General features: G+C 40.0%; 1 protein-coding gene across 2 annotated transcripts; it reads left to right on the top strand.

Annotated features, from left to right (window-relative positions):
* Positions 1-65: 65 nt before the first annotated feature.
* Positions 66-12,325, top strand: si:dkey-93h22.7 (Fc receptor-like protein 5). 2 transcript variants are annotated; one of them, XM_034120640.1, is made up of 18 exons: positions 66-159; positions 249-275; positions 468-748; positions 1,462-1,758; positions 1,862-2,134; positions 2,239-2,571; positions 5,512-5,538; positions 5,653-5,779; positions 5,869-6,044; positions 7,106-7,292; positions 7,641-7,747; positions 7,841-8,113; positions 8,205-8,510; positions 8,585-8,686; positions 8,776-8,803; positions 11,563-11,611; positions 11,742-11,807; positions 12,188-12,325. In XM_034120640.1, the coding sequence occupies exons 3-18, from the start codon at positions 604-606 to the stop codon at positions 12,269-12,271; spliced, it is 2,580 nt and encodes an 859-aa protein (XP_033976531.1). In that variant the 5' UTR covers positions 66-159; positions 249-275; positions 468-603; the 3' UTR covers positions 12,272-12,325. The 2 variants fall into 2 exon arrangements, with proteins under 2 accessions (XP_033976531.1, XP_033976532.1); XM_034120641.1 differs by lacking the exons at positions 66-159; positions 249-275 and having other exon boundaries at positions 672-752.
* Positions 12,326-13,468: the final 1,143 nt, after the last annotated feature.

Genomic DNA, 13,468 nt, shown 5'->3' with positions numbered 1-13,468 from the left:
ATTATGTTATCTACTTCCAACACATGTGTAACACCCCTAGCTTTTACACACACCGCGCACACACACGCAAGCAAACACACAGACTGAACATATGTCAAAGATAAATGCGGAGCACTGTTATGAAGAGTGTACAAACTCCTAATTTACTGCCAATTTTGGGTGAGTTAGTCTAAATTATTGTAAATAGTTTTATATATTTATATTTTAGTGGATTAATATTCTTACTGCAATGTGTTTTTTGATTTCAGCTCTGGCCAGTTTCTTCATCAGGTTAGGTACGTTTGTATAGTCGTCCTTCAGATGTGGAGCTCAGCTGGACAATATTTTTGCTTTAGGACTTCTCTGATGTTATTCTTTAATCTTATAGCTAATTCAAATAATGTGCTGCCTTTAGCTGCTCAAAGTCTCTTTAAAACTTGTAATGGGTACTTTTCAACCACACTACCTGTTTTATCATGTTTCTTCAGGAGGGTCGATCTCTATTCGCCCAGTCCTGACTGGTCCAGTCATGGCCTACCTCGGCTCCAGGGTGGCTTTACGCTGCATTGCACCTGATTCCTCTCTGCCAGTCACATACGAGCTGATGGGGGTGATGGAGTCCTGATGGCCACCGTCGCTGATCTCAAAGGGGAACAACCTGCATCATTCTACCTGAAGGTTACTGTAGCATTAGAGGGGTCGTACCGCTGCAGGGCGACGACAGGAGGAAGCACAGCAGTCAGCAACAGCATCAAGCTGACTGTAGTCAGTGAGTAAGAGACAGAGATTATATATCCTGTTAGAGCTTTAGAGAGAAGGTTTGGATGTTTTGCAGTTGTGTTGTATGCAGTACTTTTCCACAATCAGTGTATTGCCTATTGTAGAAGGCCGTCGGCACACCACAAATCTGGAGGAAGAGACAGAAGTTATTTCAGCCACCCAAAAGAAAGGCAGACCAAAAAATACATACATATATTTTTTATTTCCTGTTCGGAATGATCAAAGTCAAACCACAACCCAATCAGAGCAGCCATAGACAGGCTATTCCTGTTTTCTGTAAGTTACATTTCAGGTTTTTTAAATGGAGTCTGGTCGCTTTGGCGAGATAATAGATGTTCATTAGAACAGTAAAAGACAAGCCAGCAATCTATCAAACTCACAAGCAATGTATGTTTAATTATCTTGGCCAAGTACACTTTAACGTGTAGGCTACAGGAGCCAGGGATCAAACCACATAGTGCAGCCCGCTCTACCTCCTCAGTCCAGTAACCTGATTTAGATAAAGGCTTCAGTTCCCTGTCAGAAACATAAACGGTATAGTTGTCTGACTGCAAGGAAAGCAGTGCCAATATTTTAAATACAGCATACAGTTCAAAACTATTCAATATCCTTCAATATCACGGTTATTTTATCGGAAAAAATCTATTAAAAACTTGAACCTTTCCTCTCCTCCCCAACCATCGATCATTCCCAAACTTCCAGCTCCAGCATCAAACACCAGAGTGACCTCTGAACCGTATCCCCCAGTCGCCTACGAGGGCTCCTGTATTGAACTGAGCTGCAGCGCCACAAAGGGCTCCCACCTCTCCTACACCTGGTTTTTCAACAGAAAGGAAGTAACTTCTTCAACCTCTCCTCTCTTTCACCACACTGGGAACAAGCTAGTGATGGGGAAGGTGACTCCAGAGCATGCTGGGTACTACTCTTGCATGGCTTGGTCCACTGTGCAGGACACCAGGAGGTTCTCAAGCAGCTTTGAGGTCAAAGTGACAGTCAAAGGTATACATCAACAAAAGTATATTAAAAGAATACCTGCTTGATATTCTGTTTAGTTTTGTTTCACTGCAGCCTAACATGTATTGTATCTTCTCCTCTCCACCAGTCTATGTTTCAAAACCAAGGATCTCTTTCTCCATCTCAAATCCGGGAGCTAGTCCCAGTGGCAACGTGACCTGCTGGTCAACAAGAGGGAGTCCTCCGGTCAACATCTCTCTTCTACTGGATGACAAAGAAGTGGGATCAGTCACAGCTACTGAATCCCTTGCTGCGTGGTTCTCCGTCGCTGTGGTGCTGGGGCTGGACATGGGCACTCTTCGATGTCGGGTGAATACTGAGGTGCAGAAGCTGATGAGTGAGCCTCTGACTCTGGAAGTGGGTATGAGCTACACCGACATGTCAAAGAAATGTGTCTCTCTGTGATTGCCTACCCTTTTTGGTCTTTTTAATCTTTCCGTCGTTTCCCTCCCCTTGCTTATCCAGTCCCAGTCGGAGGTGATGTGAAAGTCGAGGTTGAATATCTCTACAGAGCTGACTCCAAACTGACCGCTGCCAGGCTGAGCTGTGGAGTCAGCAGAGGAACTTTCCCTGAATACTCCTGGCTCTTGAACGACTCTGTCCTCCCCCCTGAGACTCACAGGGACTCCCATATTCAGCCCGACCCGCCTCACTATGCCCTAACTGACCATAGACGGATCCTCGTTCTGCTTAAGGTTGGACCAGAGGAGTCTGGGTATTACCGCTGCAGGGCCAGGGACAGCTACAATGACTCGGGGTACTGGGTGGAGAGTGAGGCCGTGCAGGTCCAAGTCACAGGTAAACAAAAATTGATCTAGACTAAGTGTGTGAAAAATCTTGGTGTCCAAAAAATGTATAATCAAGAAATGGTTTGACATTTTGGGAAGTGTGGTTATCTTTATTACATGATGATTAGATTGATACCATCCTCATGTTTGTCTGGTAAATATGCCTCCAGCAGTCCATTAGCTTATCTCAGCATAAAGACTGGAAACAAGGGGGAACAAATAGCTCATCACAACGGCTATCCTGGTTTGCCTTGGCAAGGTGACATAGTGTCACTATGAGGTTGTCAAAAAGTGGAGAAGAGAATAATTGAAATCGTTTTAATTCTTTGTTCAGGTTAAACTAACGAGATAACATATTAGAGGTGCCAGCAGCTGAAGTTTATGACCTTTGGTATAGCCAGGTTAGCTGTTTGCCTCCGTCTTTATGTTAAGCTAAGCTAACCAGCAGCTAGCTCCAGCTACATAATTAGCATACTTATGGTTCGCAGTGGTATGACTCTTTTTGCGTAACCTTTTACTTGTGTGACTTGAGTTAGTAAATATCCTACTGGCTTGCAGTTGTTATAGCGAAATAGCTTTGCGAGATAAAATAATTTGAGACAGAAGCCAAGATGGTCTTGTTTCTTTAAACTCGTAAGTAAAATTAGCTGCCTTGCTATGTCCTTTGTTGTTGCACTTGCTTGATGCCTTGCTGTGTTTAGCTACTTCATCTTTATGGGTGCCAAATTGCCAAAACACCTAATCTTGCTAAATGTTTTTTCTAAAATGTCACACGTGCCTTTGTAAAATGTCCTCTTTGTGTGGGATTTCTGCACTAGTTAGTGTACCACATCACTATTTATACTCTTGATCAGACAGGATCCTCAACTGCATGCCTGAAGCAACATCTTCCACTGAAACACCATCAAGTAAAAATCCCATATTGTGTATTTAAATGTCTTACATGCTGCCCTGCAGTTTGTTATACTTCAGTGGCCTTGTCCCTTCTCTTCCATAGAGGTTTTCATGAACACCATTGAGATCCTCACCATTGCGTTCTGCTGCTTTCATTTTGTGACATTGGCAGTTGCCCTGGGCTGCATATACAAGATGTTCGACCAGAATCAAGGTATTTGTGTGTTTTGTGTGTTTTGAGGGAGAAATAAAAATCAGTTACATGGAAATACGAAGTTAATTTATATTAATTGTTTTTGTGTCTTCACCCTTCATTTATTTACAGATCATGACCAAGATGCTATAATAGGGTACGTTTTATCTTAATGGACCTCACAAGGTTTATTGATCTATAACTCTTATTAACCTGTTCAACAATGTTTGTGACTTCTCTCCCAGTTTTGACACACTTCCTCTTTCTGCATCCACATCCAGCGAACAGGACGAACCTTTGTCCAGAGACTTGGTTGTTCAGAATCAGGTACATTCTGACACAGACCTCACATAAACACATGGTTTTAAATTAATGAATTATGACACATTGTCCAGTATTGCTTTACTTTAAATAGATCTCTTAGTTTTCTATCATTTAATATGTATGCCTGACATGTGATTAATAGCTTTTATAGGAAAAATGGACGAAGTGTTTAAATGTTAAACTTCCAGTTGGTCTCCCGGGTCCATTTTCTCCTAAAAACTCTAAATTATACAGAGGTGGGAGAAGTACTCAGAGTTTGTACTTGAGTAAAAGTAAAAGTACCAGAGTGTTGGAATACCCTGTTACAAGTAAAAGTTGTGCATTCAAAATGTTACTCAAGTAAAAGTAGAAAAGTGTTTTCATCAAAATATACTTAAAGTACCAAAAGTAAAAGTAGTCATTATGCAGATTGGTTCATTTCAGAATAATATATATGATATGTTTTGATTATAATTATTGATTAATTAAAGTGTTATCACAGCTGGTGGAGGTAGCTTTGTATACTGCAGGGTAGCTTGTGAATTTACTCCAGGTGTAACTAAAGTCTGATTTAAGTGTTGAACATATTTCACATCATTAATCAAAATCTGCAAAGTAACTAAAGGTACAAAATAAATGTAGTGGAGTAAAAGGAAACACGAGTTACCTCTGAATTGTAATGGAGTAGACGTACAAAGTAGCATAACATTGAAATACTCATGTAAAGTATAAGTATTTTAAAATTGTACTTAAGTGCAATCACTGTAAATCAATATTGAATTACTTCTTGATTCTTCGAATAAAACTGCATTTACCATCTCTGTATGCTGAAATAAAGTGATTTTCTGTTTTTAATATATAAGACACAGTGTGTCCAATGTATAACTCTCTTCTCTCTCTGTTTTAGACCGTAGATACCACAATATGACACAGGAGGATCATATCACCCTTGTTAAATTGGTCATCCCTTCATGCTAATTTTGTATTTTTTTAAATGTTTTTTCTGTAGCTATATATTGTTCTGCAGGTATGGTGACAGTAATGACTAAAAAGGTGTAACATTCATTTACCGAGTGACAGATCATGTTTAAAGCACAATTACTATACTGCCATGTGTTGACAAATAAAAAATGTAATTTCAAGTGAAGTTTGTTTTTTGTTTTCAGTCAAAGCAATAAAAGGAATTATGGTTTATAACACCTTTAACTCTTCATATTGCCTCTGACGTATGTTGTTTTGATATTCACAAAATATAACACCACTGACTATCTCTTTTGATGGTACGAGGGAGGGTACTGCAGGCGGGTGTCGTGTGGCACTATCAGCTATTTGCACATGTTTCTAAGTGTGTGTGTGAGTTTTTTCACTCACACTCCAAACTGTCAGAACTCTTGCATCGCAACGCGTAATAATTTTTGAGGTACAAAGTAATATGTTTTCTTCAAGAATGTCTGCTTCCCTCTTTGTGGTCATACTGGGTAAGCTACTCACCACACACTGCTCTTCATTTCACTTAAAATGATACGTCTACAAAACCATTTGTTTTCCCTCTCTCTACAGGGTTGTTTTGCTGTACCAAGGAGAGCAGTAAGTCAGTTGTATTGTTATTGTATGCTCAGTTACTACAAGTGCAAATGTGTGACTCTATTTAGTCTTTACAGTGGTTGTGCATTCTTTCAAATGTATCTTGTATTTTGATAGGTCAGTCAATCCTGGGGCGTCCAGAGCTTATGGGCCCTTCAGTGGCTTTGGTGAAAAGCATTGCTGATTTTCATTGTAAACTGGAAATCTATCCGAAGAATGTAATGATCCTGCTGGAGTTATATAAGTGAGTTTTGTTCACATTATATCTAACCATTGCATTAACATTCATTAAGTATTGATAGAAAATCCCTTACAAATATCAACATCTTCCAGGGAGGGTGACCGTGGCAAGGTGTTGGGCTGGTACACCTCCCTGAATGGGGAGGTTGCAAACTTCCCCATTGTAGTTCAACCTAACCATGAGGGCAACCTGGAGTGTGTGGCCAAGGCTCAGAACAACTCTGACATAGAGCCCACTGTCAGCTACACTCAGTACCTGAAGGTCCTCGGTGAGTGTCTTTATTACCAGAAATATATGTGTTGCAAAATGGCTTCCCTGTTACAGTAACCTAAGAAAGCGTTATTTGTCTTAGCTTGGGCATTTTGTCTGTATGTATTTATAATTGTTTCTTTACTTTAATTGTAAATTGTTTCCAATTAAGACTTTGACCTGACATTATTTTTTCCCACAATGTTTTAATTTAAATTTTTATAACACAAAAGCAAGAACAAAAACAAGAGACATAAAAAAAATCATGCTTCATCCGTATAACACAAGGCAATCATATGAAAACCTGATGCATAAAAAGAAAAGACAAAATTCAGATCCTTTACATAATCATTGAAGGGCCTCCATACATTCTCAAACACATGCTGTCTGGACCTTAATACAAGATATCTTCTCCAATGGGAGGCCTGACAGCATCCGTCCCAACCAATGAGTGATGCTCTGGCTGTGAGCCTTTTTCCAAAACAATGCAATACAGGTTTTGGCGTAGAGCAAGCTGAGGTCTATAAATGTTCGCTCATGTTTACTATATTTATGCTTTTCTGGATACAAACTCAACAGAAAAAACTTTGGATCCAGTCAAATCTGCTTTGAAATGATCTTCTCTACTGTACCTTGTACCTCTTCCCAGAACACCTTAATGTTCCCCTTGATTCTGAGCATTTTGTGCATGTATATTTTTGTTTTATCGGTTTAATCAACCGGGTTCACATTTGTTCGCATCAACCATTTATACTGTATTAGTTTCAGTCGCGTATTAATAGACCTGATATAAGCAGCAGTGCAAGCTTTTTTCCAATCTTCATCTGAAACTTCAGTCTGCAGGTTGTCCTTCCATGCATTTAACCTACAAGGTGAATTCTCTAATGAGTAAGATGAGAGCATATCATTGTTTCATTACTTTAACTGTAAATGATTTCCGATTGAGACTTTTACCTGACATTCTTAGAGCAGTATAACTAGCTACATTCAGACACTATATATCATTTAAGAAATATTATTGTATATCTGGAATAAGAATTATTTAGGGTTTACCTTTTTTTTGCTCTGTCTTTCCTGCAGAACCGGTGAAAGAGGCAGAGATTGTTGTCCATTCAGGTCCAGAGGAGTTTTTTGAGGGGAAGACACTGGAGCTTTACTGTAAGCTCAGCGCTGGAAATCATGTCTCCTACACGTGGCTGCTGAACGGTCGGCTTGTCTCTCCGTCTCGTCTCCCCTATGTTGTTGATGACCATCTCTTGATCTACAGGTCAGTGTATTCCTATTGAGATTGTCTACAGCTGCTATCTATTTAATTGGTTTATTTGGTATTTGGATAACTATTCTGTACTGTGTGTACTGACTGCATTTAGTGCATACACAAAACTAGTTCTGCACAGAGTGGCTATTGGTTGTGATGTTTTTGCTACGTTATGGTAATGGTGATTCTGGGTAGTTGTCTGGGTGTTCTGTTATCATGAAAATGTTAGATACGCATGATTAAGCAACTTCCTGTGGTCTCTGATTAATTTCTACCATACTTTTTCATAAAAGCTGCTCATTTATAACTCAACGAGTAAAAGGAAATCTGTTGAAATGATTTCTGTGTTACCCTCAGAACTACATCTGAAGACAGTGGCTCCTACATGTGTATTGCCACCAACCACTTAAACGAAACAGATGTCTTCTCCAGCAACAGCCCTGAAGTGTTAATCACAGTCAAAGGTTAGCTGTTTTTTATTATCTCTCAGGTTCAAACTGTATAGCTATGATATTGCTCTTTGAAAGGTAACATTCTCCTCCATCTTACTCCCTCAGACCTCGTGTCAATCCCTTACATCTCCTTCACCGTGTTAAAGGAAGATTCCCACAACTATTCTGCCGTGGTCGCCTGTCAGACCGCAAAAGGGTCTCCACCTGTCACCTTTTCGCTATACAACAGGACAGAATTGGTTGCCAATACGACGGTTGATGATAGAAACGCCACATTTAAGCTTCCATTGGTCTTGGACCGGCCAATGGGATGGCTCCAGTGCCAGGCAAACAATGGAGACCGGATTGAGTACAGTCAATGGATTCCCCTAGAAGTGGGTATGTGATTTCTTTGAAACTGCTGACACAAAACTGTGGTACTGACTACTTTCTTTTAATGTTCATCCATGGCGCCTCTGTTCTCCAACAGTCCCGGTTGGAGGGCCAGTGACGATGCATTACGACTATGACATTGGAGAAAACTATGCTGTGATTGACCTGAGGTTCTACTGCAAGGCACCGAAGGGATCTTTTCCACGGTACCAGTGGTTCCTCAACAAAACCCTCCTGCATGGTCGAGGAAGCTTCTACTACGTGGTCAACCAGCATCCAGGAGAGTCCATACTCATGCTGTCTGTTGGGAGGAGCAGTGCTGGAACGTACCATTGTGAAGTGTCCGACAGCTTTGACAATGCCACCACCATAAGCAGCAAAAGGCTGTACATGGATAAAGAAGGTACAGTTCATACACTGATTGATTAGAGTAACAGGTGAGAACTGCACGTTTATTTCTTCTCCCTGCTCCTGCAGTGCTAAATCGTCTCCCTGTCTTGGTGGTGGCAGTTGTCTTTGGATGTTTCACAGCCCTGGTTGTCCTGGTCTCCATTTGTTGCTGCAATGGAGTGATATACAGTGAGTGTCTGAGTCATGTTTTTATCTGGTAATGTGGCAACTTTGTCTTTGCTTCTGTGAGATCATGTTTTTTTTTGCTCTTGTTTCAGGGCGAAGGCAGTACGGAGAGAAGACTCCGTGAGTTTTTTCTCTGTTCAATTATACACTTGGAAAAATACTCAGTGCTTTGGTAGCTCACCTGGTAGGTGTTGAGCCAAATGTATGAAGGCTGAGTGGTTACTGCAGTGGCTCGAGTTAGATTCCCCTCTACCCTCCCTGTTCCTTTCTCTCTCAAAGTTGTCAGTATCAACAAAAAGCAGACATGCCCAAAAAGAAAAATGATGACCCGATTTCACATAAAGCTGTCACTTCCTGTTGTGAAGAGAGAACTGTGCTTCTTATTCCCCAGGAAAGAATAACATGTCGTCAGTTCATCAACCATCAGCAACTGAAAAGAAACAATGGCCTATGCCAGGGGCGGACTGGGGGGAAAAAGTGGCCCGGGGATTAATTGACAGACAGGCCCACTTAATGCGCGGCATGTATCGGCCGGCCGGCGACGAAAGTATGTTACTTTAACAAAAAAAACCTATGCATTTTATGTTATTTTGGACCATTATTCATATAGTAATCACATTACCTGAGCCCTTGAGTTGCCTAGAGCAAAATAGTTACAGCATATATTTAGTGATTTCAATAAACAGATCATTGATGCAATAACATTTGGACCCAATTTGCCTGACTTGACACATGGAATAAAACATGGGCGTAGGAAGCATCCTCAATGTGGGTGAGACAATTTAACAGGGGGTGTGGGCAGGTGGTGGACCTCACCTCCTCTAGGGGGGTCCGGGGGCGTGCTCCCCCGGGAAGATGAAGTTAAATGCATCAATCTGGTGCACTTTGAGAGCAAAATTAGGGACTAAATCTATGGAGACATCTCTCAACACCCATATGAAACAGAACTGTAAACAGATTTACTTTTTCTTTCAACATTTATTTGAACAGCAAGTGGAGGCAAAAATGACTGCACCCAAAACAATAAACCTGCTAGCTAACTAGCCTAAACTCAGTAACAGAATGTGGGCAACACGTTCTTCTCCACAGCCGCGCAACCTCTGAGTCAGACGTCACTTCCCCCTTTTGTATCCTACGGGTACAGCCACTCCCCCTGAACCCCGTTTCCCTGCCAACCCCCCCCCCCCCCCCTCCCCTATGCAAGCCCCTCCTTCTGAACCCAGGGCTCGCTACAATACTGTATACTGTATACACAAACTATACAAAAACGCCTTTACGCTTTGGAGCTTGTTTATCCATCTGTAATCAACTGCCAGCTAGGTCTCTCAGTCACTCACTCCTGATCGTTCACTGCGCAGTGACAGCTGCTACGGGCCTGATGTGTGAAAGTGAAACTATCTGATAGATAGAACATAGGTAGCCTATCAAAACGCCCAGTGGGGTGTGGACCACACCCCTCCAGGGGGTGGCCGGTACACTTACAAATGTGGGCCGGTAGGATTTAGGCAAAAAAAAATTATTATTATTATTTCTTTTTTTCTTCTTATTTTTTGTTTTTGGCCCTCCGGCCCACGCACAGCACCGGCCCACCGGGAATTCTCCCGGTATTCCCAATGACCAGTCCGCCCCTGGCCTATGCTATGGGAAGAAAAACAACACACCCTGTTTCCATGCTGGGTGCCATAAAACCACAGCTTTCATAGAAAGGTCCAAAACATCAACAATAATGTTAAATCCGGTTCATCTATGGTTTTGTGGGTTTATGCTCACACATGTGAAATGACGGATGTGTAATGATATCCTGTGTTAACATGGTACACAACTTTCAACAGGAACAATAACTGGTTTTGTAATAGCTCCAAATAAAGCCTCTCGTTCACAGTTAAGACTCACAGAATCAACAGTGAGTTTGGAATACATTTTGGGATACAATAACAAAAACGTAAAGAATATCCTTTTGTAATATGAACAACGTCAGAAAGATGTGTAACATTTTAAAGTTTGAATGAGGTTTCTGAGTGAAAGTATGAAGGAGCAGTTAGCAGTTGAAGTTGCATGAAGATGTTTCAAGTCTGAAGGGTTTCTCCATTCGTTCCTATAGGCGAACATTTGGATGAATTATGGGTAATATCTCTAGAATTAGGAAAGTTATGAATGTCCAGAGTAAAAGCAAACATGTCCTACTCGAGCTCAACATTTCGATGTTCAAGCAGAGTTTCTGCAAAGTAAAATATTTTGTGAGATCTCTGGCATTGTGCTGTGTGATAAAAGTGCACATTTTAGAGTGGCCTTTTGTTGTGACCAGCCTAAGGCACACCTGTGTAATAATCATGCTGTCTGATCAGCATCATGATTTCTCTGCAAAGGAGAAGTGCTCACTAACACATATTTAGACACATTTGTGAACAATATTTGAAAGAAATAGGCCTTTTGTGTACATAGAAAAAGTATTAGATCTTTGATTTCAGCTCATGAAAACTGGGAGCAAGTGTTGCGTTTATATGTTTGTTCAGTGTATCTTTTCATATTCATATTATTTTGCTACATGATTCTGCGAATGCCAAATGTCAAGGGTATGACGCTGGCAGACAAATACTCAATTGATTTAGCTTTAAAGAAACCTTATCATGTTTTTTTTTATCGCGTCCTCAACAAATCATCATGTTTAATTTAGGTGTGACTGTGGAATGTACACTAGTCCTCAGGTTGTTTAAAGGTCTATATTCCAAAAAACCACACTGCCACTTTCCCCTGACCTCAGTGATAGCATCAGCAACTTATGTAGTTAGGCTAATATCACATTACTTTCTGCTATGGCACTGCACCTTTTACAAATGTATTAACCTGTATGACATCTTTTATCACCTTTCTCCTCTCAGGTTGAGCTTTGAGATGGAGGGAATGAGGACTGCATATGAGGACGAGCTGGTTAGTCAGTATTTCTGTTTCATCGTATTCACTTTCCCCTATCATTCACTCTCACATGAGCCAGTTTAATAATGGCACATTGTATTTTCATTTGGATAAATAATGACACAGAGCTCTTCTCCCCTAACAGGATTTGTCAGAGTACAATGAGGATACTGATGTATTGAACACAGCCAGTGGTGCTGAATTTGATCAGGTGGGATCAAAATGATTTATATCAAATTTCACAATAATCTTTTAGCTCATTGTAATTCTACTGGTACAACAGGGTATGCAGTTTCTTGAAACGACAAAAAATAAATCGCTGCAGCCATGAGCCTCTGGCTACAGTCAGAAGAAGACTATAATATTATATAACGATAGAATGATATTGTCCGTCATCCTTTTTTTGGGTTGTTGTGCCAGCAATTCTTGCCAAGGCTATATTAACAACTTCTTCTACAGGTATTTCCTTACTTAAACAGCCTGAAAACAGAGACAAGAGGAATTGCATCAGTCTACATGCCTACAAACCAAATCAGCTGGTTATTTAAACAAGAAAAAAGACACCTGCTCATCTGTCTGTTTTCCCCTCAGGCATCTGAAGCCTCTGTAGATGAATGGCCCCAAATTGAGAAGGAGAAGAAGACGTTGGAGGATGAACCAGTTGATGGACCCTGAGGGTTCAAACTGTTATAAACAGAGTGCTGGTTAAATAAACATTGGTTCATAATGCTTTGCTGTCGTGTTTATTTTCAGTATGAGAGATTACTTATCTATTGCTAATGTATTGTGGTAGTAATGTAAGGATACTAGTCACTATTGAAGCCCATTTATAGGAGAAAAATAAATACATGTTTTAAAATCAAAATAACAAAAAAACAGCCTTGTGATTAAAAAGGATCGTGTTAGTATAATTATTATTACAAACTTTCACAAGATGATGATTAAGCAACAAAGAAAACTTGACTTACTATCTTTAAAAAAAAAAAATCGAGTATCTCAAAATAACAAGAAACTTTTCAACAAGGGCGGTTCTAGAGGGCCAGTGCGGAGCTTGGACCCCCTGTGGCCCCCCTTCCAAAAGAATAAATCTATGATATGCAATTTATGTAAAATACTAAGTTACTGTGCTGTAACCTGGGCCGAAGTTAACAGGGATTTTTTATTTGTCATCATTTAAGTTGCGCTGACCCTCGACAGAGGTCCACAGTTTCTCCGCAGCAAGGCTCCTCCCCGCCCCACTGCTGCAGCTCACGAGCGTGCTCTCTCTTTTTAAACTTTATTCTAAACTAAACATTTTAAAATCTCCTTCCTGCATTAAATGTGCCCCCCCATTAAATGATTGGCCCCATCACGGCCCCAGAGTAAAATTAGTCTAGAACTGCCACTGCTTTTCAAAGTGTACTTACTACTTAGTATCTCAAAACAACAAGAAAGTTTATAAATTGACTTATAATTTCGAAATAATTACCTAGTATCTAAATGAACAACTTAGTATCTAAAATAACAAAAAAACGTTTCCAAATAATCACATAGTATCTGCAGAATAACTATCTCAAAAATAATGATTTCGAATCTCAATATATAATGACTCAATATTTCAATATAACTAGAACCTTTTTTTTTTTTTTTTAAATTAATTACTGTAGTATCTCAAAAATAATTAATAAATACATTATTTTATTATCTTGTCAATAATTACTTTCATAGTATCGCAAAGAATTGAGACACTTTCTCGAAATACAAGGACTCAGTATCTCAAAAGTAAATATAGGCCTAGCCTATTTAAAAAAGAAAACTATCATAAATACAAAATCAATATTTCTGAGTAAGTTTCTAAAACTAATGACTTGCATAATATTTGTTAGTTGATAT

The sequence above is a fragment of the Trematomus bernacchii genome, unplaced genomic scaffold, assembly GCF_902827165.1.
Source record: "Trematomus bernacchii unplaced genomic scaffold, fTreBer1.1, whole genome shotgun sequence".
In the NCBI taxonomy this organism is placed as follows: Eukaryota; Metazoa; Chordata; class Actinopteri; order Perciformes; family Nototheniidae; genus Trematomus; species Trematomus bernacchii.
The sequence above is the reverse complement of the archived record's forward strand: the minus strand, read 5'-3'. Positions and strand labels throughout refer to the sequence as shown.

What these genes read in the sequence shown, in the direction of transcription:
- si:dkey-93h22.7 (XM_034120640.1), top strand. Translation starts at nt 604, where the DNA reads ATGGCCACCGTCGCTGATCTCAAAGGGGAACAACCTGCATCATTCTAC. An exon ending in TTGCTGTACCAAGGAGAGCA is followed by an intron (nt 5,539 to 5,652) that starts GTAAGTCAGTTG and finishes GTATTTTGATAG; the next exon opens with GTCAGTCAATCCTGGGGCGT. An exon ending in TCAGTACCTGAAGGTCCTCG is followed by an intron (nt 6,045 to 7,105) that starts GTGAGTGTCTTT and finishes TCTTTCCTGCAG; the next exon opens with AACCGGTGAAAGAGGCAGAG.